The 21,388-nt window shown below is 32.6% G+C and overlaps 3 protein-coding genes across 8 annotated transcripts; 1 reads left to right on the top strand and 2 right to left on the bottom strand.

Moving 5' to 3' along the window:
- Positions 1-55: 55 nt before the first annotated feature.
- mrpl-38 (Large ribosomal subunit protein mL38) lies at positions 56-10,139 on the bottom strand. The gene is made up of 5 exons (NM_058407.7): positions 9,891-10,139; positions 9,722-9,832; positions 6,396-6,846; positions 4,132-4,444; positions 56-263 (listed from the first exon to the last, which is right to left on the bottom strand). The coding sequence occupies exons 1-5, from the start codon at positions 10,135-10,137 to the stop codon at positions 144-146; spliced, it is 1,242 nt and encodes a 413-aa protein (NP_490808.1). The 5' UTR covers positions 10,138-10,139; the 3' UTR covers positions 56-143.
- Positions 10,140-10,861: 722 nt separating this feature from the next.
- On the bottom strand, positions 10,862-13,665 carry spd-1 (Protein regulator of cytokinesis 1). The gene is made up of 4 exons (NM_058408.7): positions 13,494-13,665; positions 13,157-13,441; positions 12,224-13,102; positions 10,862-11,312 (listed from the first exon to the last, which is right to left on the bottom strand). Exons 1-4 carry the CDS (start codon positions 13,662-13,664, stop codon positions 11,058-11,060), a joined length of 1,590 nt encoding a protein of 529 aa, NP_490809.2. The 5' UTR covers position 13,665; the 3' UTR covers positions 10,862-11,057.
- A 1,006-nt stretch (positions 13,666-14,671) lies between these two features.
- Positions 14,672-21,276, top strand: Y34D9A.3 (the record flags this gene model as incomplete). Of its 6 annotated transcripts, none has more annotated exons than NM_001306323.5 (13): positions 14,672-14,726; positions 14,776-14,873; positions 14,920-15,108; positions 15,161-15,292; positions 15,350-15,473; positions 15,533-15,625; positions 17,541-17,680; positions 17,735-17,942; positions 19,282-19,401; positions 19,444-19,523; positions 19,567-20,110; positions 20,343-20,875; positions 20,927-21,091. In NM_001306323.5, the coding sequence occupies 13 exons, from the start codon at positions 14,702-14,704 to the stop codon at positions 20,990-20,992; spliced, it is 2,352 nt and encodes a 783-aa protein (NP_001293252.1). The 6 variants fall into 6 exon arrangements, with proteins under 6 accessions (NP_001293252.1, NP_001293256.1, NP_001293257.1 ...); NM_001306327.4 differs by having other exon boundaries at positions 14,677-14,726; positions 19,453-19,523; positions 20,927-21,276; NM_001306328.4 differs by lacking the exon at positions 14,672-14,726 and having other exon boundaries at positions 14,774-14,873; positions 19,453-19,523; positions 20,927-21,090.
- Positions 21,277-21,388: the final 112 nt, after the last annotated feature.

Consider the following 21,388-nt stretch of genomic DNA (forward strand, 5'->3'; position numbering starts at 1 on the left):
ATTTTTTTTTAAAGATTTTTTGGAAGAAATTTGAAAAAAAAAATCATGAAAAGTTCAAGTTCAAAATTTTAATTTTAAAGAGAATAATAACAAATCCAACAGAAACAACACACACACTAAAACTATCTTCTCTCTCTACACAATTACAAATCATTATGATACTTGGCGTGGCCGACTCCGTCACGTTCCAGCTTCTTGGCATGAAGCCAAGCCGGCAGCTTCTTCTTGTTCTCCACGTAGTCAGTGTCCACCCATTTTGGTTCCTGAAATGTTAGGAAATAAAGTTTGAATGCAGTTTTTGAATTTTCAAAATATTTTGAATTTTCAAAATATTTCCGTAATTTTTTTTTGGACGTGGTGTTGTGACAGAGTGTCTCATTGCGGCTTGATCTACGTAGATCTACAAAAAATGCGGGAGAAAAAGAGACGCAGAGTTCTAATCTGATTTCGCATGTTTTTGGGCGAAACATTCCCGCATTTTTTTGTAGATCAAACAGTAATTGGGCCGCATGCATGACACCACGTGGGACTTTCGAAATTTTAAAAATAAATCCTAAATTTGGAAACTTTTTAATTGGGAATTTCGGGAAAAAATTCAATTAAATTGGAAAAAATCACGTATTTTGATTTTTTTGGAAATTTTTGTATTTTCTTCGGAAAAATATTTAAAAATTTCTTTTAGAACTTTTAATTTTAAAAAAAGTTTTTGACAAATCATAGATAGATTACATAGATAGATATAGATTTGTCAAAAACTTTTTTTTAAATTAAAAGTTCTAAAAGAAATTTCAAAATATTTTTCCGAAGAAAAAACAAAAATTTCCAAAAAATTCAAAATACGTGATTTTTTCCAATTTAATTGAATTTTTTCCCGAAATTCCCAATTAAAAAATTTCCAAATTTAGGATTTATTTTTAAAATTTCGAAAGTCCCACGTGGTGTCATGCGGCCCAATTACTGTTTGATCTACAAAAAAATGCGGGAATGTTTCGCCCAAAAACATGCGAAATCAGATGAGAACTCTGCGTCTCTTCTCCCGCATTTTTTTTGTAATTTTTTCAACAAAAAAAGTCGGAAACGTTCGATTTTCCTCTGGCCAAATATTGCGGGTCTCGCAGAGATTTTGCGCCAAATTTTCGATTTTCCTGTTTTAAATTCGGATAAAAACACTAAAAATACACAACATTTTCAGCCCATTTTCAAGTTTTTTACAAAACAAATATTTAAAAATCCGCTATATTTTATATAGTCTATAAGGAAAAAAATGACTGGAAGAATTTTTCTGCCAAACTCTCAAAAATTTGAATTTTTGAGTGATGATTCCTTTCGTATTTCAACATTTTTATTTTTCCAACGAAAAATTGGAAATTTTCAAATTTTTAATGAATTCCTTAAGTTTTAAATTCTTTTTAATTACAATTCACTCATTTTTGTTAAATTATGGAATTTTTTCGAAAAACGAAAAACAACGAAAAATCGGAAATTTTCTTCTTTTTTTTTGATTTTGCGGCAATCTTTCCGAGCAAATTTTCAAATATTTTACAAAAAATTCGTAAAATTTTCACTTTTTTGGAATTTTTTTTTTATTTGGAAAAAATCCAAAAATTAATTTTTTCCTGAATTTTCGCATAAATTTTCGAAATTCCTATCTTTTTCCAATTATAAGAGGTCATAAAGCATTGCATTTCAACTACTGATAAGAGTTGTGTGGTTCCGGGTGGATTCTTTTGTCGTTTTCAGAGAAAAAAAAACGATTTTTTTTGTTGATTTTTGATTCCTACGGGTTTGCTCTTTGGAGCATTCTAGTTAGTTTTCGGTGGGGAATTATCAAAAATAGGCTTCTTATCACCAAGAAACATGTACAGTACCATTTTTCGGGTCTCGTCACGATTTTACCAAGTTTTCGGGGATTAAAAAAAAATTTTTTTTTTGAAAAAACAGTTTTAGAGTCATTTTTTGTGATTTTTTCAGCAGCAGTTTTTCTGAATTTTTTAGCAAAAAAAAATGTGAGAATCCACTGAAAAAATGCGTAAAACAACAAAATTTTCTATTTTAAAATGTTTTCCGGCGGCGAATTTTTTCTCGAAATTTCGTAGAAAAATCGTTTTCCAGCAAATTTCCAGAGCATGTTCGATTTTGCAGAAAAAATCTGAAAATTTAGATTTTTCAGGTAATTTACAGTGTTTTAAAGTCGATTTTTCGGCGTTTTTTTTTCAGATTTTGAAAACAAATTTCAGAAAATAATCGGTTCAAAGCACAGAAAAATGCACTCAAAAAAAAAATGAAAAATGATGTGAATTTCCTTGTTTTAGGGGTCATTTTTACAAGATTTTAAGTGAAAAATTGCCGAGAAATCCTAGTTTTTCCTTTTTCCGTGTAGAAAAAAAACAACGATGTTTTATGATTTTTCCTGCTGATAAGCCCGGAGTACTGTAGCTCGCTCCTGATGGTTTGCTCTTGGCTCTTTGGAGCATTCTAGCCGCCCGCCGTATTTCGGCGGAAAATTATCAAAATAGGCTGCTTCTTATCACTGGAAAATGTGTGATACGAGGTGTAGCGTATAAATTATCCGAAAAAAAGCTTTGAACAGATTATTTTCTGAAATTTGTTTTCAAAATCTGAAAAAAAACGCCGAAAAATCGACTTTAAAACACTGTAAATTACCTGAAAAATCATAATTTTCAGATTTTTTCTGCAAAATTGAACATGCTCTGGAAATTTGCTGGAAAACGATTTTTCTACGAATTTTCGAGTAAAAATTCGCCGGAAAACATTTTAAAATAGAAAATTTTGTTTTACGCATTTTTTCAGTGGATTCTCAAATTTTTTATGCTAAAAAATTCTGAAAAACTGCTGAAAAAATCACAAAAAAATACTATAAAACAGTTTTTTCAAAAAAAAAATGTTTTCTTCGTTTTTTTCTCTGAAAACGACAAAAGAATCCACCCGGAACCACACAACTCTTATCAGTAGTTGAAATGCAATGCTTTATGACCTCTTATAATTGGAAAAAGATAGGAATTTCGAAAATTTATGCGAAAATTCAGAAAAAATTAATTTTTGGATTTTTTTTCAAATAAAAAAAAATTCCGAAAAAGTGAAAATTTGACAAATTTTTCGAGAAATCCTAGTTTTTCGTTTTCCGTGTAGAAAAAAAAACGATGTTTTATGATTTTTGGCTGATAAGCCCGGAGTACTGTAGCTCTATATTACGCTCTCTGAATTTTTGGGTCTCGTCACGATTCCTGGGAAAATACCGAACTAACTACGAAAAATTTAGTTTCTCCTCTTTTTTTCATATTTTTTAACAATTTTTTTATTAAAAATTTTCAAAATTCTCAAATTTGTCAACTATTTTTGTTCTATTTTTTAAATATGTTTTTTTTTTGACAAAATTAATATTTTTAAGCAATTTTTCGGTATTTTTTACAAAAGTTTCAAAAAAGTAATAAAATTTCTAATAATTTTCAGAAAAGTCTGGAATTTGTGATTTTTTAGGCGATTTACACAGAAAATATGAAAAATTTCACAAAAAATCTCGAAAAATTTGCAGAATTTTTAACACATTTTTTGGCGAAATAAGCCCCATTTTTTTAAGGGATTTTCAGATTTTTAAAAAGTTTCAAAATTTACAGAATAAATTACAGTTTTTCTAACATTTTCTCGAAAAATCTCGCAATTTTCCGAGTTTTCGGTCATTTTTACGCGATTTTAGGTTGAAAATTGGTGAAAAATCCAAATTTCCAGGTCAATTTCTACCTTAACATAATCCAATTTCATTTTTTTAAAGAATTTTTCACTAAAGTTGCAAAAAAGTATGAAAAAATCTGGAAAAAAAAATTTCATATAATTTACAGAGAAAAATGAATACTTCGCATCTTTTGGCGAAATAAGCAATTTTTTAAGGGATTTTCAGATTTTTAAAAAGTTTCAAAATTTTCAAAATTTACAGAAAAAAATGTGCAATAAAATGTTTTTTTTTCCAGATAAATTACAGTTTTTTAAATATTTTCTTGGAAAATCTCGCAATTTTCCGAGTTTTAGGTCATTTTTACGCGATTTTATGTCAAAAATTGGTGAAAAATTTTTTTTTTCCGAATTTTCAATTTTCCACAGGTCAATTTCTACCACCTTAACATAATCCAATTTCACTTCTGCCAATCTTTTTTCAAGCATCTCTTGCTCGACTTCTTTCGGATCTCGATACATATCCAAATACAAATCGAATGGCTGCGGTTTTTCGGGAAATTCTCGTTGAGCCGGCTTCAGAGCCGGTCTGTGCTCATATTCGTAGAGTGGTGACGTCATTCCGAGCCCGTGAAGAGCCATTTTGACACTATTGTCGTAGGAAGTTTGGAAGAAACGGATTGCCGACGGCGTGATTGTGGCCTCGTGTTTTTTGTAGAATTTCGAGATTTCATGGATTCGGGTGTCCAGGGAGTTTCTGGAAAAATATTTATTTATTTTGTTTTTTTTTCCCCTTGAAAATGGCTTAAAATTTGGATTTTTTGGGCTCTTTTAGGCCTTGTTAGGCCAAAAAAAGACTAAGGTTCGCCGAAACGTAATTTTCAAAAAAAAATTTTTTTTTAATGAGAAATGGCTTAAAATTTAGATTTTTTGGGCTCTTTTTTTTTTTTTTTTTTTTTTTTCGGCTAAAAAATGAATTTGCGCGTCAGATGTGATGCAATGATGACTGTGAGGTTCACCGACACTGAATGCATCATATTTGACGCGCAAAAACACTGAAATTTGGGTTTCTTGTAGGAAAAATGGGTCAAAACTTGAATTTTGGAGCAATAATTGAAAAATATTGATTTTTTTTCAGATTTTTTACAGAAAAATGGGTCAAAATTTGATTTTTCGAAATTTTAATCGCAAATTTTCGAAAATTAATGATTTCGACTGTTTTTTAGGTGAAATTTCAGAAAAAATTGATTTTTCGCTTGAAAACACCTAAAAATTCGGATTTTTGGGCTCTCCTAGGCTAAAAAATGATTTTGCGCGTCAAATGTGATGCCCCTGGTGACTGTGAGGTTCACCACCGAGACTGAATGCGTCACATTTGACGCGCAAATACATTTTTTAGCCTAAAAAAGCCCAAAAAATCTCGAATTTACAGGCGTTTTCAAGCAAAAAATCAATCATTTTCCCTGAAATTTCCCCTAAAAAACAGTCGAAATCATTAATTTTCGAAAATTTGCGCGTTTTTTTTTTAATTTCGTAAAATTTCGAAAAATCAAATTTTAAGTCATGTTTTCTGTTTAAAAATCTGAAAAAAAAATCTTTAATTTTTTTCAATAATTGCTCCAAAATTCAAGTTTTGACTTTTTTTTTCCGACAAAACACCCAAATTTTAGGGTTTTTGCGCGTCAAATATGATGCATTCAGTGTCGGCATCACATTTGACGCGCAAATTCATTTTTTAAAGTAAAATCATCGTCCAAAAATCTCGAATTTTAAGCCATTTTTCGTTTTCAAAAAATTATTTTTTTTGCGTTAAATTACGTCTCGGCGAATCTCAGTCTTTTTTCGGCCTAAAAAAGCCTAAAATAGCCCAAAAAATCCGCCGATTTTTTCAACTAAAACACTGCAACTTTTTCCTCACGAGGGACGAGGAAAAGTGGTTTCTAGGCCATGGCCGAGGGGCCGACAAGTTACAGCGGTCATTTATCTTGCTTTGTTTTCCGCCTGTTTTCTTTCGTTTTTCACAGCTTTTTCCCGTTTTTTCTTATTAAAACTGATAAATAAATATTTTTTGCAGATGCTAAAACAACTTCCAAGTAAAAAAAATTATGTATTCAGTCGGCAAGCAGCGGTGAAAGTGGGCAATGTAAAATGATGGATTACGGGAATACAAAACCTAAACTTTTTCTGAAACATGATACACATACTGCTTAAATGCTGAGACTACCTGATTTTCATAACGAGACCGCTGAAAAAGTTTTGAGATTTTCAAAATTCAACTTTTTTGGTGAAAAAGTAGAGATTTTCGCACAAAACGTTGAATTTTGAAAATCTCAAAACTTCTTCAGCGGTCTCGTTATGAAAATCAGGTAGTTTCAGCATCTAAGCAGCATATGTATCATGTTTCAAAAAAAGTTTAGGTTTTGTATTCCCGTAATCCATCATAATACATTGACCACTTACACCGCTGCTTGCCCACTGAATACATGATTTTTTACTTGGAAATTGTTTTAGCATCTGCAAAAAGTATTTATTTATCAGTTTTAATAAGAAAAAACGGGAAAAAGCTGTGAAAAACGAAAGAAAACAGGCGGAAAACAAAGCAAGATAAATGGCCGCTGAAACTTGTCGGCCCCTCGGCCATGGCCTAGAAACCACTTTTCCTCGTCCCTCGTGAGGAAAAAGTTGCAGCGTAAAAAGCAAGTTTTTACCCCTGAATCTGAAAATCCACGGGTTTTTCGTGTCTAAAAAGCACAAAAGCCACTCGATGATATCCTGTTCCATAAAATGGCAGAGGTTGTAGATAATCGATAATTTCGCTTCCAGCGCTAATAGCTTCTCCATCAGGAATATTCGATATCATCCATTGAACAATTTCTCCATTTTTCCCCAAATCCAACGCATTTCCATCGAGATTTATCATTAAAAGTGTGTTAAAACCGCCGCCATTTCCGACACTTTCAATCGTGATTTCTGGTCTTTTCAGTGTAGAATTGGCGGTGATCACATTTCCACTGTGAACTACAATGTCGTTCTCAAAGTTAACTTGAAGATTTTGGACGTTTTCAAAGAAAATATTATCGCCGAAAAGATGGTCAAAGACTTGGAAATGACGGTAGATCGAGAGATTTTCCACGTCCAGATGGTCAATGTCGATTTTTACTGAAAAATTGAATTTTTCAGGAGGAAATTGCGACTTTTTGGGGCAATTTTGAATATTTTCTGGAAAAAATTGCACTTTTTTAGGACAATTTTCAAGTTTTTTTTATTGAAAATTTTTTTAAATTATTTTTTTTTTTTGATTAATTTTTTTGAAAATTTACTGAAAAAAATTGAATATTTTTGGAGAAAATTGCACTTTTTCGGACAATTTTGAATTTTTACTAAAAAAATTGGATATTTTTGAAGAAAATTGCACTTTTTTAGGACAATTTTCAAGTTTTTGTATTGAAAATTTTTTTAAATTATTTTTTTTTTAAATTAAATTAATTTTTTTGAAAATTTACTGACAAAATTGAATATTTTTGGAGAAAATTGCACTTTTTCGGACAATTTTGAATTTTTACTAAAAAAATTGGATATTTTTGAAGAAAATTGCACTTTTTTAGGACAATTTTCAAGTTTTTGTATTGAAAATTTTTTTAAATTATTTTTTTAAAATTAAATTAATTTTTTTGAAAATTTACTGACAAAATTGAATATTTTTGGAGAAAATTGCACTTTTTCGGACAATTTTGAATTTTTACTAAAAAAATTGGATATTTTTGAAGAAAATTGCACTTTTTTAGGACAATTTTCAAGTTTTTGTATTGAAAATTTTTTTAAATTATTTTTTTTTTAATTAAATTAATTTTTTTGAAAATTTACTGACAAAATTGAATATTTTTGGAGAAAATTGCACTTTTTCGGACAATTTTGAATTTTTACTAAAAAAATTGGATATTTTTGAAGAAAATTGCACTTTTTTAGGACAATTTTCAAGTTTTTGTATTGAAAATTTTTTTAAATTATTTTTTTTTAATTAAATTAATTTTTTTGAAAATTTACTGACAAAATTGAATATTTTTGGAGAAAATTGCACTTTTTTAAGGAAATTTTGAAAATTTACTGGAAAAAATTGAATATTTTCAAAGAAAATTGCACTTTTTTAGGACAATTTTCAAGTTTTTTTATTGAAAATTTTTTAAAATTATTTTTTTTTTATTTAAATTAATTTTTTTGAAAATTTACTGACAAAATTGAATATTTTTGGAGAAAATTGCACTTTTTCGGACAATTTTGAATTTTTACTAAAAAAATTGGATATTTTTGAAGAAAATTGCACTTTTTTAGGACAATTTTCAAGTTTTTGTATTGAAAATTTTTTTAAATTATTTTTTTTTTATTTAAATTAATTTTTTTGAAAATTTACTGACAAAATTGAATATTTTTGGAGAAAATTGCACTTTTTCGGACAATTTTGAATTTTTACTAAAAAAATTGGATATTTTTGAAGAAAATTGCACTTTTTTAGGACAATTTTCAAGTTTTTGTATTGAAAATTTTTTTAAATTATTTTTTTTAAATTAAATTAATTTTTTTGAAAATTTACTGACAAAATTGAATATTTTTGGAGAAAATTGCACTTTTTTAAGGAAATTTTGAAAATTTACTGGAAAAAATTGAATATTTTCAAAGAAAATTGCACTTTTTTAGGACAATTCTCAAGCTTTTTTATTGAAAATTTTTAAAAATTATCTTTTTTTTATTTAATTAATTTTTGAAGAAAATTTACTGAAAAAATTGGATATTTATGGAAAAATTGCGACTTTTTGGGGCAATTTTGAATATTTACTGGAAAAAATTGAATATTTTCAAAGAAAATTGCACTTTTTTAGGACAATTTTCAAGTTTTTTTATTGAAAATTTTTTTAAATTATTTTTTTTTTAATTTAATTAATTTTTGAAGAAAATTTACTGACAAAATTGAATATTTTTGGAGAAAATTGCACTTTTTCGGACAATTTTGAATTTTTACTAAAAAAATTGGATATTTTTGAAGAAAATTGCACTTTTTTAGGACAATTTTCAAGTTTTTGTATTGAAAATTTTTTTAAATTATTTTTTTTTTAAATTAAATTAATTTTTTTGAAAATTTACTGACAAAATTGAATATTTTTGGAGAAAATTGCGACTTTTTAAGGGAAATTTTGAATTTTGACTGGAAAATTTTGAATTTTTACTGAAAAAATTGAATATTTTCAGAGAAAATTGCACTTTTTCGGACAATTTTGAACTTTTACTAAAAAAATTGAATATTTTTGAAGAAAATTGCGACTTTTTAGGGGAAATTTTGAATTTTTACTGAAAAAAATTGAATATTTTCAGAGAAAATTGCACTTTTTTTGGACAATTTTCAAGTTTTTTTTTGACAATTTTTTTTTAACTATTATTTTTTTACAAATTTAATTAATTTTTTTGAAATATAAAACAATTTTTTCGAATACTTACTGGAAAAATTGGATATTTTTGGAGAAAATTGCACTTTTTTAGGAGAATATTGAACTTTTTAGGACAATTTTTAAGATTTTTTCTGAAAAAATTGAAGTTTTTGGAGAAAACTGCAACTTTTAGGAAAATTTGGAACTTTTAACTGAAAAAAATTGGATATTTATGGAGAAAATTGGGCATTTTTTGGGAAATTTTGAAATTTTACTGAAAAAATTGTATTTTTTCAGACAAAAAATACGATTTTCAGTGAGAAATTTGAATATTTCTGGAGAAAATTACAACTTTTTAGTGCAAATTATAGAGATTTTTAGAGAAAACTACCATTTTTAACTGAGAAAGTGAATATTATGAGGAAAATTCGCCTGAAAACTGGCAATTTTTTGACTTTCTGGCGGAATTTTAGACAAAAAGTCAGTTTTTTTCCCGCAAAATCTCTTGAAAAACTGAAATTTTCCGATTTTCTGCCTATTTATACGCAAATTTCTGGTAAATTTCACAAATTTTCACTGAATATTTGCGTTTTCCAGTTGAAAACTTGAATTTTTACATTGCATATGTCGTGATTTTCTCTCCAATTCTATACGATCTTCTGCCGATTTTTCAGCTTTTCCCGCCACCTCACGCCGTTTGAATCCAATATTGATTTGCTCGATTTCAGCTGAAAAAAATGTTTTTTTCCGGGATTTTTTTCAATTTTTCCCGAATTTTCCCCTCACATTTTTGCATTAACACCTTCAACGACTTCATGTGCTCGGCTGGCTCAATAATGTGCATTTCTGGAAGCTTTTCCGGCTTATCGATGCGCGCTTTGTACCATTTGTCGACCTCGTAGAATCTGTTCGGGTAGAAGGCCGCCGGTCCGGCCCACGCGATGACACGTGGCCTCCACGGGCGGTCGATCTTCGGAAGGGTCTTGGAACGATACTTTTTCGGCACAAGCCGAGCGTATTGAGCGGCACTCATCGCTGAAAATTCCGATTTTTTAGCGAATTTTTGGAAAATGCAAAAAAAAAAAAAAAAAAAATGTAAAACCCAGCTTTTTGAGAGGAAATAGTTTCGGAATTTGATAATTTTATAGCGTAAAATTGGAATTTTCAAGTTTAAAGCTAATTTTTACATTAAAAACTCCGAAAAATCGACTGAAATCGGTGAAAATTAATTGATTAAATCAAAAAAATAAGGAAAATATCTTGGTCCGCAATTGCGCGTCAAATCTGGTGTTTTGGTGGAAATGTCGTAAAATGCGCATTTTTAATTTTTTTCGCCGAAAAAACTGAAATTTCGCTAAAAAACCTACAACTTTCAACTTGTAAAAGTTAAAAATACACAAAATTCAAGATTTTACTTCTCGCATCTGAAACTCGAAAAAATTCGTGGAAAATAGTGGATTTCCAGCAAAAACCGTGACTCTGCGATTTTAGAGTCGTGTGAATGCTCCGAAAATTGCAAAATCTCACGAATTAACAGCTTTAAATTGTGAAAATTCGCATTTTTTCGGTTAATAAACCTAAAAAAATCATTCAAATTCGAAAGAATCATTTTCATTTTCAGCTTAAAAACCCTAAAACCTCCAAATTTAACAATTCCTAGCTTATTCACGTTCAAAATCTCATATAAATCTAAATTATTCACCAAAAAGTCTAAAAATTGCCATTTAAAAACTCGGAAAACATAAAATAAAATAAATCTAAAGCACAAGTTCATTGAGTTAATTCCATTTTATAAAAGGAAATAAAAAAGCAAAAAGTTTAACTATTTAACAATGTATTGTGCATTGGGGCGAGTAAAGCACGTGCCGTTTGATTGATTAATGCGGCGAAAAATTCCTATAGGAAATTGAAAATGTACACACACAGAAAAAAAAATTGGAATGATGAAATTATTCACAAAAACTGATTTCGTCTCGTCAGCACTTTCTTAGCGGATGACGGCGTCGATGAGGCGATTGAGGACGGCGTCATCGCCCGTTTCGACATCGGAGTCGTCGTTCGGGATGAGGAGGAGGTGGAGGGCTGTGTGTCCTTTGGCGACGAGGTTTTCGGGCCGACGGCTTGTCTTCTGGTCGGTGTGATGAAGCTGATCATTTCGGATGTGGCGGGAGACATACATGGCGGTAGATCCGTGTCGAAGTTTAGCTTCTAAAAAGAAAATTTTGATTTTATTGACGAAAATTCGCGATTTTCAATGAATTCCACGGCTTCCTCCTGGAGTGTTCATAATTATTAGAGCGCGCTCGCGCGGCACCTCACGAACTCCAAAATTTGCGGGAATTCGTTCCGCGTGGACAGCAGTTTTTTTGCTATTTTTGGCTTCTATAGGAAATATTTGATTTTTTTTGTTTTATAATGTTCTTGAGAAGCATCATCCGAATTGAAAATGTGTAAAATTATGAAATTTGGCCGAAAACTACAAGTTTTACAGAAGGAAGCCACTACAGTTTTTAAAAAAATGTATCAGGATCGCCAGTTTTGCGATTTATGCGTCGTAAAATATGTCAGTTTCATAAGAATTTTCGTTTGAAAATTCAAAATTGTTTTCATTAAAAACTTAAAATTGAAGAAATAAGATTTTAACGTAAAATTGTTGATTTTTTGAATATTCTTTTATTAGAAATTAAAGAATTAAAATTTCAAACGAAAATTCTTATGAAACTTTTAATTCTCTACAAAATGACATATTTTACGACGCATAAATCGCAAAACTGGCGATCCTGATACATTTTTTTAAAAACTGTAGTGGCTTCCTTCTGTAAAACTTTTAGTTTTCGGCAAAATTTCATAATTTTACACATTTTCAATTCGGACGATGCTTCTCAAGAATATTATAAAACAAAAAAATCAAAAATATTTCTTATAGAAGGAAAAAATAGCAAAAAACTGCTGTCCCTGCGAAACAAATTCCCGCAAATTCTGGAGTTCGTGAGGTGTCGCGCCAGCGCGCTCTAATAATTATGAACACTCCAGGAGGCCGTGAATTCTCACAAAATAAGCTAAATTTTGAGCTTTTATTCAGAGATTTGGCTATTTTTTCACCGAAAAGCTTCACGAACTTTAGCCACGGGCTCCATCTTCGCCGTCGACATCGGCGTCCTAAACATGGCTCTCTTCTGTGTGCGAGGCGTACGGGTCGGCGTCGGCGACTGCATCCGCGTCTTCTCCTCCTTCTTGAGCTGAAGCTCGAATTTCAGCTCGCGTTTGTGCTCCTCCTGCACGAAACGCACGTACTCCAACGGCGCCATTCCCTGGATCGAAATCTGCTCGCCGTCGTGCTCATTGCCGTATTTTCGGTGCGCCGAGTCGATTTTCCGCTCGAGCACTGGCATCTGGTTGAGCAGCTCGCGTTCTCGCTTGTTATCCGGCAGCACGTTTGTCGTCTTGTAGTAGTTCGGCTGCTTCCGCTTCTCGTCGATCGTGAGCTTCTCGGTCCACACGGCTCTCCACTTGTCGACAAGCTCGAACACGATTCGGCACGCTTCGTACTTCTTCTCCAGGCGGTCACACTCGTCCTCCATCCGCTTTAGGGTTTGCTCCGAGTTTTTGGTTGGCTCGAAAATCGGCGAATAATGTCGATCTGCTTCCGATACGAGACATTTCTCCCAAAGCTCCTGAAGTTGCTGATGCTTCTCGGTCCATCGGAACTCGATATCTTCCAGCCAATGCTTGTAAAGCGGCTCCAGCTCGCTGTGGTAAGACTGCAACGAGTCCAAAAGCCGCTCAGAGAACACAAATTCCGGGGAATCGATGTTCTTCTCCAGCAAATTCTTCAAATCATCATCCCCGCCGATATAGTCGGCCACATTCTGCGCCATACTCTTCCACTGCGAGATGTCGGTCTGGAGACGCTCGATTTGGTGGTAGCGGTGTTTGAGGAGCTCCTCCATCTCACTGCAGCTTGCCGAGTACTTCTCGAACGCCTTTACTGGGAAGAGCTGAAATTTTAATTTATTTTTATATACTTAAATAAAAATGCGGCTTCTGGTTACCGCATGAATCTCATATTCGAATTCGAAATCCGACTCCAACCGCTTCTTCAAATTGCAGATCTTCTCGATGAGCACACGCTGATCCTCGTGTCTCGTCTGGAATTCTGTCTCCAAACTTTTCACTTCCGACTGCAAATGTCTCATCAAGGCGATCGAGCCGTCCTTTATCTCGGCGGGCCGCTGAAAATCCTCCATTTCCAGCTCGAGCCGCATCTTTTTGACATTTTGCATGTCCTCGCGAATGCTGACCTTCAGATTGTGGATCATCTCCTTCTCGCCGGATAGCTGGAATTTAAAAGGAGATTTTAAGTGAATTCTGGGTATTTTAGGCTTTTACCATATCATCACAGAGAAGCGTTATGTGCGTGAACGCGTTGTCGACACGCTTGAGCCTCATTGCTTCCGACATGTCCACCTCATCCCATAACGCTGAGAGTTCTCGCATCGTGTCGCGAATCTTTCCTTCTACAGTTGAGTACGCGTCAACGACGCTGTGCCTTCGGGACATTCTGAAATAACGAAATTAATTTAAACGGTATTTAAGTCGAATTTTTTACGCAAAAAAACAAGCATTTCACGTGAAAGAGGCAACAAATTAGCATATTCTCCAGAAAAAAGTGAGCTTTTTCAGTCAAAATCCTGCTTAAATCTCGAAAATCTTCACCAAAAACAGCGAAAATTCGATAAAAACTCGTTAAATTCTCGATCTCCAGTTTTTCGTGGCGAGACCCGTGCCGGAGGAAAATGCCTGCGCCTTTAATTTTTCGTTAATTTTAAACATTTTTGAGCAGGTAACTGGTAAACAAAACTAAATTGGTTCAATATATTTCAAAAAAAAAATGGATTAGTGCCGAGATTCTGAAACATTCATGAAAAATTGCATTTATTCCATTTCTGAGCCGAAATTTTCCTTTTTTTTTCAGGCAAAAAACCGAGCATATCACGTGAAAAAGCAAAAAAAAACGCATATTCTCTAGAAAAGGTGGGATTTTTACTTGAAAACTTGCTGAAATCTCGAAAATCTTCACAAAAAACTGCGAAAATTCGATAAAAACTCGTTAAATTCTCGATCGGCTTTTCGTGGCGAGACCCGTGCCGGAGGAAATTGCCTGCGTCTTTAATTTTTGAGCAGAAAATTGGAAAATTTTCGAAAACAAAACTATTAAACAGCACAAGCACCGTAAATTGGCTCAATCATTACATATATTTCTTAAAATTATATGGAATATTGCCGAGATTCTGAAACATTCCGAAAAATACATTTATTTAAATTTTGAGCTGTAATTTTGCGATTTTTCGGCAAAAACCCAAGAATATCACGTGAAAAGGCAACAAATTAGCATATTACACACGAAGAAATCAAGGACAAAGAGGCAAAGTGCCGCATATTGGGCCAGATTCAAATAATTGGCAGAGTGCCAAGTTTTGAGTGTTCAAATTTCAAATCTCCCTCGCGCGGGTTTCTAGGCCACGGCCACCGAGGCCCGCGCGTTTGAATTGATTTTTTTTTTTTAGGCGAAAAAAAATTCGGGTTTTTAGCAAATAATGCGACGGCGACGGTGTATTCCAGGTTTTTTTTTTTGAAGAAAATTTGTGAAAATTAAAAGATTTTATTTTAGTTATCAACGATATTACCGAGGGATTTGCTGCCGAAGAGCTGGAATATGCAGTTTTCGACGAATCTCTCTTCACATCGATTTGGAAATCGCCGGAAAGAGTAAAAATCCGCCAAATTTTGCCAAAAAATTGAAAAATTCTTGCAGCTATCGAACGAAACAGACTTCCATCTGCTTTTGACAGCGCTTTCCCGTGAAATCGCCGCTGAAAACTACCAGGAGCCACTTTTAATCCTAAAATTCATGAAAAAAACCGCGATTGGGCAGGATGAAGTGATAAATCGAATTTTCACATCATTATTGAAGCAAATTTTACGAGATGAAACGAGAAAAAAGGTTTTTAAACCAGAAAAAAAATTGGATTTTAATGATTTTTCGAATTTTTCAGCTGGATCCTCACGTTGTGCTGGATTTTTTGGACGCCGGCGACAAGTTATTCCTTGATTCTGAAACTTCAAAAAAAGCATATGCAATTCTAAAATTGTATTTTCTCTGCAGAAATCGAAAATCCAAGCTAGAGGTTGGTGATTTTCCGCCCGGAAAACTGAAAACCCGCCGAAAATTCCATTTTTTCCAGTGTTTTTCGTGCGGTTGTGTGCAAAAATACTTTATCGAGCTCTACAAGGATGGTACGAGGCTTCACGAGGCGTTAAACTGCCTGATAAAATCAAAATTGTCGGATTCGCCCACAATTATCGAACGTAAGCCCGAAAAAGTTTCGATTTTTCTGAATTTTCTCATTGTTTTTTTTTAATTTCAGGGCTTTTCAACGCGATGACGGTGATTTCAGCGATAGAATATTTTGAATATTATATAGAATTACTCGGAGAGCTTCAGAATTGCTCGGTTATTGGTAAATTATTGATTTTTTTTTGAAAATCTGAAATTCTGGAGAAAAATTCAAATTTCCAAGGAAAAATTAATTTTCGCTTTTAAAATTTTGCTGAAAACTGATTTTTTGCACTAAAAATTTCAATTTGAAGAACAAATGAAGAAAAATGGTTTTTTTTTTAAAGCTAAAAATTGAGCTTAAGCCATAATTTCTTCGAAATTTCCAATTTCTGAGTGCCAAAATCGCAATTTTCAGACAACAATTACTGAGTTTTTAGGCCAAAATACCGATTTTTAACGGAAAATTCAATAATTTTTCAGCCAAAATCGCAATTTTCCAGGCAGAATCAACTTTCATGGTTTTTTTAATGGAATTTCCAATTTTTGAGAGCCAAAATCGCAATTTTCAGAAAAAATTTTGAGTTTTTAGGCCAAAATCCCGATTTCCAAAAGGATTTTTCGATTTTTTTCAGCAAAAATCGCATTTTTCCAGGCAAAATCAATTTTTGAGCTTAAAATTGAGCTTAAACCACGGTTTTTAATGGAATTTCTAATTTTTGAGAGCCAAAATCGCAATTTTCAGGATAAATTTTGACTTTTTAGGCCAAAATCCCGATTTTTAGAAGGATTTTCGATTTTTTTTTCAGCAAAAGTTCAGGATTTTTCAGAACAAATTTCAAGTTTTTAGGCCAAAATCCCGATTTTTAAAAAGATTTTTTGATTTTTTTCAGAAAAAATCGCAAATTTCCAGGCAAAATCAGTTTTTTCGCTTAAAATTATATGGTTTTTTATGGAATTTCTAATTTCTGAGAGCCAAAATCGCAATTTTAAGCACAAAAATCGATTCCGTCTGAAAAATTGCCATTTTGGATGAAAAAATTCGAAAAATCCTTTAAAAATCGAGATTTTGTCTTAAAAACTCAATTTATTTGTTCTGAAAATTGCAATTTTGGCTTTCAGAAATTAGAAATTCCCGAAAAATTATGGTTTAAGCTCAATTTTAATCGAAAAAAATCGATTCCCCCTGGAAAAATGCGATTTTTGCTGAATAAGTTCGAAAAATCCTCTTGAAAAAATCCCAATTTTCGAAAAAAATTGAGTTTTTAGGCCAAAATCCTGATTTTTAGAGGAAAATTTGATACTTTTTTTTTAGCCAAAATTGCAATTTTCCCGGCCTAATCGATTTTTTTGCGCTTAAAATTGAGCTTAAACCATAGTTTTTCTGGAATTTCCAATTTCTATAAGCTAAAATCGCATTTTTCAGAACAGATTTCGAGTTTTTAGGCCAAAATACCGAATTTTACAAGGATTTTTCGATTTTTTTCAGAAAAAATCGCATTTTTCCGGCCAGAATCAACTTTTGAGCTTAAAATTGAGCTTCAACTATGGTTTTTTATGGAATTTCCAATTTCTGAGTGCCAAAATCGCAATTTTCAGACAACAATTATTGAGTTTTTAGGCCAAAATACCGATTTTTAAAATGATTTTCCTTTTTTTTTTTCAGCAAAAATCGCATTTTTCCAGGCGTAAGCGATTTTTTTTTTTGCTTAAAATTGAGCTTAAACCGTAATTTTTCTGGAATTTCTAATTTCTGAAAGCCAAACGCTCAATTTTAAGCGAAAAAAATCGATTCCGCCTGAAAAATTGCGATTTTGGATGAAAAATTCGAAAAATTCTTTAAAAATCGGGATTTTGTCTTAAAAACTCAATTTATTTGTCCTGAAAATTGCAATTTTGGCTTTCAGAAATTAGAAATTCCCGAAAAATTATGGTTTAAGCTCAATTTTAATCGAAAAAAAATCGATTCCGCCTGAAAAATTGCGATTTTTGCTGAAAAAATTCGAAAAATCCTTTTAAAAAATCGCACTTTTCAGAAAAAAAAGCTTGTTTTTAGGCCAAAATTCCGATTTTTAATAGAAAATTTAATACTTTTTCAGACAAAACCGACGAAAAGCCGCCATCCCGGCTCATTCAACTTCTCGGATTATTGTGTGAAACGAGGCTTGAAGATATTCCCCGAGCGTGCTCAAAGCTCATTTCTCTACTGGAACCGGTGAACGAAAAAGAGCAAAAGAAGGTTTTCTGGAAGCCGAGCTCCGCGGAGCCCCAAATATCAGAATTTTTTTTGCAGAAATTCTCAATTTTGGAAACCGTGTTGAAAAGCAAGCTTCTGCCTCGAATTTTCGACAATTTGATGGCTAATCCGCTCGCTAAGCTTGATTTAAATCGGAATTCTGTGCAGAAATACGTGGAAATTATTGTGAACGAGAAGTATTTGTATGCTCTGGAGGCGAGCGTGCTTTTCGCCCCGTTGCAGCTTTTAAATCGCATTTTTCTAGGTAAATTTGACTAAAATCTCCGTTTTTTTTCACTGAAAATCGATATTTTTGATGATTTTCTGGCCTAAAAATTGTTAAATTGTTAAAATTGCCCATTTGTCGATTTACGGGACTTGCGTGTACTCCTCGAGGAGAAGTCCCACCTTTTTTTCGATATGCGCCTTCAAGGTTACTGTAGTACATTTTTATTGATTTTTTTCAAAATTTTCAGAAAAAAAAAGTCAAATTTATATATTCAGGACCCAAGAATTAGGAAAAATTATTCAAAAACAGGAATTATTTGACATTTTTCTTTAAAAAATTCAAAAAATCAATAAAAAAAAGTACTACGGTAACCTTAAAGGCGCATAGAAAAAATTCTTGAATATCAGCTTTTCGTTTTGAGACCCGTATGTCGCTTTAAATCTATTTTTGTCATTTTTCATCGATTTTTCCTCAATTTTCTTCCAGAATTCATTGAAAAATGTTATATTTTACTTTTTTTCGCCGATTTTTCCAGATTTTTTGTGAAAGCTGATAATTCCGACATTTTTCGCACGTTTAAACCGGAAAAAAATGGAAAAAACGCGAAAAGTCAATAGAAATTAGCTACAGTAACCTTAAAGGCGCACACTTAAAACCTTAAATCCTAGATTTTCGTTGCGAGACCCGTAGGTCCATTTAAATCTTTTTTTGCCATTTTTTTATCGATTTTCGCCCAAAATCGTCGTTTTTACCCACCACTTCCGTCGTAAAACGCAGAAAATCCTAAAATTAACGTAGAAAACAGCAAATTTGAAGAATTCGGTGGCAAAATAGGGGAAATTCAACGAAAAATTAACGAAAATCGCCGATTTTTACGTTATTTTTTTGCAAAATCTGATTAATTCCGACATTTTTCGCACGTTTAAACCGGAAAAAAAATGGAAAAATCGCAAAAAATCAATAAAAATTAGCTACAGTAACCTTAAAGGCGCACACCTAAAATTTTAAATCCTAGATTTTCGTTGCGAGACCCGTGTGTCCATTTAAATCTATTTTTGTCGTCATTTTTATCGATTTTTCCTCTATTTTCTCCCAGAATTCATAGAAAAATGTGATTTTTCGTCGTTTTTATCGAATTTTTCATTACATACGGCGATTAGGGTAAGAGAATTAGCCAAAAACTCTGATATTCTTTTCCTCTCGGAGTACACGAGCTGCGTAAATCGACACATGGCCGTGTTGGAGGGTTTTCTTTGAAAAAAAAACCATTTTTGGTTGAATTTCCGGGAAAAAACAGAAAAAAACGGTTTTTTTTAAACCGAAAAAGGCCAAAAAACCCCCCATTTTCCCACCAAAATAATCTGAAAAATTGCAGAATTCGATGCGTTCGCAAAATCGTGGCCAATAATCAAAAATCGCCTGGAATTGGTGACAATCGACGCCCCACAGGCATCGATTTTGCTCATTTACGTGCTCAGTTTGATCTATAGAAATGGTGATTTTCCCCTTGGAATTCCATTTTTTGACCGAAAAATAGACATTTCAGAGGCCATACTACTCGGCGAATTCGATTTGTATCTGGAAAAGCAATTTCCAGGTGCTTCTGTGGTTGGAAAGGTAGTTTTTTATTAATTTTTGGACTAAAATTTCAAATTTTCAGCGGATTATCATCATTTTCTTCGATATTATGAAGCTCCTCGGCGCCGAAAAACCAAAAATTCACTCTTATTTCAAAGAAAATCGCACAAAAACCAAACTTCTCATGAACTCGGAGCTCGAGCTCGCCGTTGAATATCTTCGAGATTTCTCGGATTACGAATTGAACTGGTTCCTACAGCAGAGAGCTGACGAGGATTTTCAATTTTTGTTGGAAACGGCAAAAAATCTGCAGGCGCCGGTGAATTCCGACGGATTTTGGCGGAATTCGCTGGAGAAATTCGATGAAAATTCGATTATTTTCATTGAAAATCAGCTGAAAATCATGGCCACACGAATCGATCGAAAAGGATTAGCACTGAGAATTCAACAAATTTCACAAAAAATGATGCAAAAATCTGGAAAAATCGAGGAAAAAACCGCGATTTTCATTAAATTCCCGCAAATTTTGTTGGAAATTGCCGATTTTTCGATTTTGCCACCGAATTCTTCAAATTTGCTGTTTTCTACGTTAATTTTGGGATTTTCTGCGTTTTACGACGGAAATGGTGGGTAAAAACGACGATTTTAGGCAAAAAACGATAAAAAAATCGTTAAAAAAAATTGCAAAAATAGATTTAAATAGACCCGCGGGTATCGCAACGAAAATCTAGGATTTGAGAATTTAGTTGTGCGGCTTTAAGATTACTGTAGCTAATTTTTATTGATTTTTCGCGATTTTTTCAGTTTTTCCGGTGTAAAAACGCGAAAAATATCTTTTAAAAAAAATTTTTTTTTCAGAAGCCCAATTCAACGACTTATTTCGTCAATTTCTCTCAAAAACGATTCCCAACTCGACATGCACGTCTCCAATGGAAATTATTGAGGAAATTTGCGAAAAAATCCGAATAAAATCCAATTTTCGCCACTTGCCAGACATTTCATTCTTGAAACCCAATCCCGACACGATTATCACACAAATTTCGGAGATTTTCGACACGAAAATCGCCAAAAACGACGAACGAATCGTCGAAATTTGCTCGATTTTGTTGGAAAAGCTGGCGCCGCAACTTCAAGCCTTCGGAGATCGTGGCAAGACCCCATTTTGTCAAATTGTGAATATTATTGTTGATAAATATGTGAAAAATTCGGTGGAACCCGTCAATTTTCAACTTTTTCGGGAAGTTTGTGAGCGAGCTGTCGACGGATTTGCGATGATGACAGAGCAATGGAATTTCCTGTTTCTTTCCGCAAAAATCCTGACGATTTTGAACTTGACGCGGCGGGAAGCGGGCTTATTCGCTGTTTTAATGAGAAAAATCAATAAAAATGAGGTAAAATTAGGTTTTTTTTAATAAAATTCACAAAAAATCGATTTTTTGCAGATTCTTCTCACAAAACTACGCGGCAAGAAGGAATTTGTGCAGTTGGAGGGCTCTTTGGAGCTATAAATGAAGAGAATTTTGGGTAAAAAGCTGGTCAAAACTACACGATGGACGGGCTTTATCGATTATTTTGGAATTTTTTTTTGTTGAAAAAATAACATTTTTAAATTATTTTTTTGTTTTTATTGAAAAGAGTAACAATTTTTGGCTCTGAAATATTTTTTTTTATTCGAAAAATTTTTTTTGTCGGACAGGTTCTGGATTTTTTTGTGAAATTTTCACTGAAAACTCGCAAATCGGAGTGAAAATTGAACAAAAATCGATAAAAAATGACAAAAAACGATTTAAATGGACCCACAGGTCTCGCAACGAAAATCTAGGATTTAAAATTTTAAGTGTGCGCCTTTAAGATTACTGTAGCTAGTTTTTAATGTTTTTTCGCGATTTTTCCAATTTTTTTTT

This window comes from Caenorhabditis elegans, chromosome I (genome assembly GCF_000002985.6).
Source record: "Caenorhabditis elegans chromosome I".
Classification (NCBI taxonomy): Eukaryota; Metazoa; Nematoda; class Chromadorea; order Rhabditida; family Rhabditidae; genus Caenorhabditis; species Caenorhabditis elegans.

Bases quoted from the DNA above. Each gene is read 5' to 3' on its own strand.
- mrpl-38 (NM_058407.7), bottom strand. From the start codon at position 10,137: ATGAGTGCCGCTCAATACGCTCGGCTTGTGCCGAAAAAGTATCGTTCC. The intron at 9,833-9,890 runs GTGAGGGGAAAA...CATTTTTTTCAG, and splicing joins GAAGGTGTTAATGCAAAAAT to CTGAAATCGAGCAAATCAAT. The intron at 264-4,131 runs GTGGTAGAAATT...CTAACATTTCAG, and splicing joins TGAAATTGGATTATGTTAAG to GAACCAAAATGGGTGGACAC.
- spd-1 (NM_058408.7), bottom strand. From the start codon at position 13,664: ATGTCCCGAAGGCACAGCGTCGTTGACGCGTACTCAACTGTAGAAGGA. The intron at 13,442-13,493 runs GTAAAAGCCTAA...TTTAAATTCCAG, and splicing joins CGCTTCTCTGTGATGATATG to CTATCCGGCGAGAAGGAGAT. The intron at 13,103-13,156 runs GTAACCAGAAGC...TTAAAATTTCAG, and splicing joins TCGAATATGAGATTCATGCG to CTCTTCCCAGTAAAGGCGTT.